At 47.5% G+C, this 4,990-nt stretch overlaps 1 protein-coding gene across 1 annotated transcript in view; it reads left to right on the top strand.

Moving 5' to 3' along the window:
* ccdc92 (coiled-coil domain containing 92) overlaps positions 1 to 2,440 on the top strand; it is an 11,963-nt gene extending 9,523 nt beyond the window's left edge. Inside the window, exon 4 of the mRNA XM_076270250.1 lies at positions 1 to 2,440. This exon is cut by the window's left edge and continues 372 nt beyond it. Coding sequence (XP_076126365.1) covers positions 1 to 325 — 325 coding nt within the window. The 3' untranslated portion in view covers positions 326 to 2,440.
* The last annotated feature ends 2,550 nt before the right edge of the window (positions 2,441 to 4,990 follow it).

The raw sequence follows: 4,990 nt of genomic DNA, 5'->3' as shown, positions 1-4,990 counted from the left end.
AGGCTCGCCCACCCCCACCGGGACCCCCACCCGCCTGCCCGCAGTGCCCTCCGCCTCCTCCTCCTTCAGCCCCAGGGGCAGCCCTGCTCGCCACCAGAGGGCTCACGGTGGGGCGGGTACCCACGTGGGGGTGGCACACCGCATCCCCCACTCCCCCCAGCCCGGCTCCCCCAGCGGCACGGCCCCCCAGGGCATCGCCCCCCAGGCCCAGCCGCACCCCCCCTCGCGTCCCATCCACGCCGAGCTGCAGACGCTGGCGGTGGACCAGGTCAACGGCGGCGCCAAGGTGGTGCGCAAGCGCTCAGGCGCGGACAGAACTGTGTAACGCTCTCTCGCTCGCTCTCTCTCTCTCTCTCTCTCACTCTTATGCTCGCTCGCTCTCTCTCTCTCACTCTTTTGCCAGCTCTCTCTCTCTCTCTCTCTCTCTCTCTCTTTTGCCAGCTCTCTCTCTCTCTCTGTCACCCACTCTCACTCTCATTTCGATCTGTGTCTCGTTCTCTCTCGTAAACATCACCCATTCACTCACTCACACAAATATGTACACTCTGTCCCACATACACACACACACAGACACACACACACACACAGACACACACACACACACAGAGACACAGACACACACACACACACACACACACACACACACACACACACACACATTCTCTTATTCAGCTCTCATCTTAGTGTTGCTTCATCGTGCCTTTTCCACCTGTGAGCTGATGGTCAGTGGGACAGGGGTCAGAAGGTCAAAGTCCAGCTGTCAATCTCTCATGACCCGCCCCCTCCAGCTCTTCACTAGACTCATGTAGAAGTGGAAAAATCGCTAACACCAACACAGGACCCATCTAATAAACACACACACACACACAACCCCACTGCACTCAGAGAGTCCCTGGATGGAGAGAGGGAGGAAGAAAAGACTGATAAACAAAGAGTGGGGAAAGAAGAGAGTGATAAAGTGGCAGCTGAGAAAGAGAGAAAGAGAGAGAGAGAGAAGAAAGAGGAAGTGAGTGGAGAAGAGAAGACGAAGAGACGTCCACTGAACAACAAGCTGCTTTTGATGCAACCCTGCAAGGAAGAAGACGACAACAACAAAGCATATAAATAAACAAATAAACAAATGAGACTGTGACAAGGGGGAAACGAAGACAGATTATTCACACTCATCCTTAAGAATCTGCTGTTCTTCTGTTCTTTCCATCATAGAAATATACATCTGTATGCATGCCAAACTAGCAGCTTTGCTTTCTTAAGGAGCTTGCACGCTGCTCCAACAAACGCCAACAAACTCCAATAAACACCAACAGTTGGGTCAGTGTGGGCCAGCCATCTGTTTGTTGGCGTTTGTTGGAGTAGTGTGCAAGCTCCTTTATATGCGACAGGGCACTAGGCCTGAGCACACAGACGTAGTAGAAAACTTCATATCTTTTTTTATTATTGCTCAGTTATTGAACTTCTGATCATGTTTACAGTGTATGTCACTTTCTGTCATCAAGGTGCAGACACGCACACACACACGTACACGTACACGCACACTCACACTCACACTCACAGACACACACACACACACAGACGCACACACATACACACACACACACACATACACACACACACACCGAGACAGACACTCACAGAAACACTCTGCTCTCTCTGCCAACGTATCATTGCCTGCAGTTCACTATATATCCACAAATACGTATGTAGCCTATTTACTAGTGTAACAGCTGTAACATTGCCCACTTAGCAGCCGACTCCAGAACACTTCTGGCTCTGATCTGGCTCAGATCTGGCCCAGGATCAGGTCGGTGTAACAGCTCTCCTCCTCTCCATCAGCTCATGTTGGAGTGTGATGTCATAACTCAACCTGTTGTCAGGTCCTGTCTGTCAGAAACATCCTTGTCCAGGTAGGAACACTCGCTCGCCCTCTGTGTAGATTGGTCCTCTGGCAGACAAGCCTTGTCCAGGTAGGAACACTCGCTCGCCCTCTGTGTAGATTGGTCCTCTGGCAGACAAGCCTTGCCTTCATTCCCTCCTTCTGTCAGATACTCGCTGTCTTTCAGAGACACTAGATCACAGTTGGCTCTTTCTGTGTTTCTGCGCACATAGATTGGTCTTTTACCAGACAAACTCCTAACTTGCTGTCTTTCAGGAAGAGAGGCAGGAATTACACATAGATTGGTCTTTCACTGGACAAACTCACAACTCGCTCTGTCTTTCAGGAACATATCCTAGACCTCGCAGCTTGCTGTCTGTGTAGGTGGCATAGATGGGTCCTCCAGCGGACAAACTCATGCCACGTGTAGTCGGCGTAGTGTGGTGGTCTGCGTTCCGTCGCCTAGGCCTCACACGGATAGACGGACGTGAGGCGCATTACTGTGTAGTGAAACACTGTTTGGTCCTCCGCCACATAGACTCGCGCACTGTGCTGGAGGCCACCGCCTCGTCCAAACACAAACAGAAAAAAAATATATACTAAAGCTAATTAAAAGCATTTCTTGGGGGTGACAGACTCCTTGTGGTTCTTTGATCTTTAACCGATATAAACTGACAATGTATAAGCATTTTGTGTATTTGAAAATCTTTGTATTTTTTATTTATCATGTGCAAACGTTTTATTTAAGACCGAATGTAAAGTAAATATAAAAGCTAAAGGAATGCCATTATCCTGTGAGTTCTTCACTTCAGACGATGTGCATGCTATGCCCCACCACTGAGTCTGTTTCTAACATCTCTGGCTGTGGCATTGCAAATTTTTGGTTTGAGCTGTGTGTGTGTGTGTGGAGTGATGTGAGACAGAAGAAAGATGATATCTATGCCCTTTGGCGTCAACATTCACCGCTATTTAGAGCTAAGGCGGTACCCAGTTAATCAAAAAAGGACTAAAAGCATTGTGACCCTACCCGATCAACGTTACATGTGCAGTGCCATATCAAGCATTCCGGGCACACATTGGTGACATTGTGGGCTTCATTTTCCCAATTATACATCAGTGTAGTGTAGCACCAATAAAAGTTTGAAGAACTGAATTGTGTTGCTTGAGATGTGCTAGTAAGAGATAGCACCCATGGCTTTTAGCATCCTTGCTAGTGCGCTCACCTGGCTTTTAGCATCCTTGCTAGTGCGCTCACCTGGCTTTTAGCATCCTTGCTAGTGCGCTCACCTGACTTTTAGCATCCTTGCTAGTGCCCTCACCTGACTTTTAGCATCCTTGCTAGTTAGCTCACCTGGCTTTTAGCATCTTGGCTAGTGCACCCACCTGGCTTTTAGCAACGTTGCTAGTTAGCTCATGGCTTTTAGCACCCTTGCTAGTGCGCTAACCTCCCAGAGGAGCTGTAAATTGCAGGTGCATGTCCAGGCAGGTGCAAGGCTGAATCATGCGGTCGGTAGTCGGTGTGTGTGTCAAGGTGGCGGGTTCGAGGCCCGTGAGCGGCGAACTAAACGACCTTGTAACATGTGTTTAGAGTCCGGATGGCCTGAGGATAGAAACTCCTCAGTCTATCGTCTACTTTACCTCAGCGGCAGGGCTGCCAACTTTTCAAAAAACCTTGGAGTGAGATTTGGTGGGGCCAACCAAAATGTTGCTGCGTAAATTTTTGTTTGGCTCATTCAGCATTATACCGTACAGTAAAAAAAACGTACATCAGTGGTTTCAGGTGTAGGGACCAGGCATGGACGGATTATGAGCTTTCGGGCCCCTGGGCCCAGATGTATTAAGGGCTTCCCACTAATTGTCGCATATGTGGAAGGGGGGTTTGGGGGTACTCCCCCAGATTTTTTTAAATTTGTTTAATGTGATTTCCTGTATTCTGGTGCATTTTGGGGATGGGCAATACTAAATTCAATCAGATTCATAGCCTACATCCTTATTCCATGCAAAGGCTTGGGCTTCAGGCCCCCCTGACACCTTGGGCCCCTGGGTCTGGGCCCGGAAGGCCCGTGCAGTAATCCATCCCTGGGACCAGGGTCCCAGAGTTATATGAACATTGATATCAAAGGGATCTAGCCTACTACTAGGACCATGGGCGTCGGAGGCATTGTGAAAGTGGGTTGGATATTTCAGCGGGGGGTATGGGGGTCCTCCCCCAGAAATTTTTTTTTGGACTAGATGCAATTTCCTGAATTCTGGTACATTTTAACAGGTTATTTAGATACTTCTATATAACAAAATAAAGCCAGCCTACGAAATTAATAAAAAGTAAATCATGCATAATTTAAAAATAACTCAATAGGCTACTTGGCTACGCAATAAGGTTTCCATTACAGCACCGCGGACGTTCAATGAACGCATGAAAGCGGATGGTTTGTTTGAAATCCCGACACTCTTTCAACTACATGGAACGTAATAGTGATCGATCATCAAATACCTCCCCAGATTTCAGTGCCCATCAGTCCCAACATTTAACAATATAATCAAACAGTCCAAAAGTAAATTAAATATCAAACTAAACCGAAAATGTCATGCTTTTGAAGGCCTACCAGTATGCCGCTCCAAGAAACGCATGTCTCAAAATAAAACTCGCATAAGAAATAAAGGGCTGTCTCGAATACAATCCTGCCCCTAAAGGCCTGTACTTTGTCTTAAGACCCCGGCCATAATTTGAGGATTTACTGTATCTAAGTAGACAAACTGGCTTCAGATATCCAACAGAGTGAATAGAGATTGTGCAGTCTTAGCTGTGGTTAGTGACGTGATGCTGATAATGGGGAGTTTTACATAGCCTAGCGTAAACCTATAGGTTATTATTTATTTGGCGTACCTATAAGGCTTTTTACCTTATCAAAAGTGAGGGGGACGACTGATCTCTTCAACACTGCGGGGGATTTGGCGCTTGTCACTGTGTGTGTGACCGAAGCGGAATGGGAGAATGCGTGTAACAAAAAAAAAAAAAAAGTTTATGAGCGATTTACGAGCAAATGGGAGAATCCAATGAAAATGACAATGAAGCACTAAACAGATGCTGAAAACAGCACTGGTATTTCGCACGGCAAA

The sequence above is a fragment of the Alosa pseudoharengus genome, unplaced genomic scaffold (genome assembly GCF_046254945.1).
Source record: "Alosa pseudoharengus isolate Yale_2024_CS ecotype anadromous, Long Island Sound unplaced genomic scaffold, YU_APseudo_1.1 YU_APseudo_1.1_scf_6, whole genome shotgun sequence".
NCBI classification, from domain to species: Eukaryota; Metazoa; Chordata; class Actinopteri; order Clupeiformes; family Clupeidae; genus Alosa; species Alosa pseudoharengus.
The sequence above is the reverse complement of the archived record's forward strand: the minus strand, read 5'-3'. Positions and strand labels throughout refer to the sequence as shown.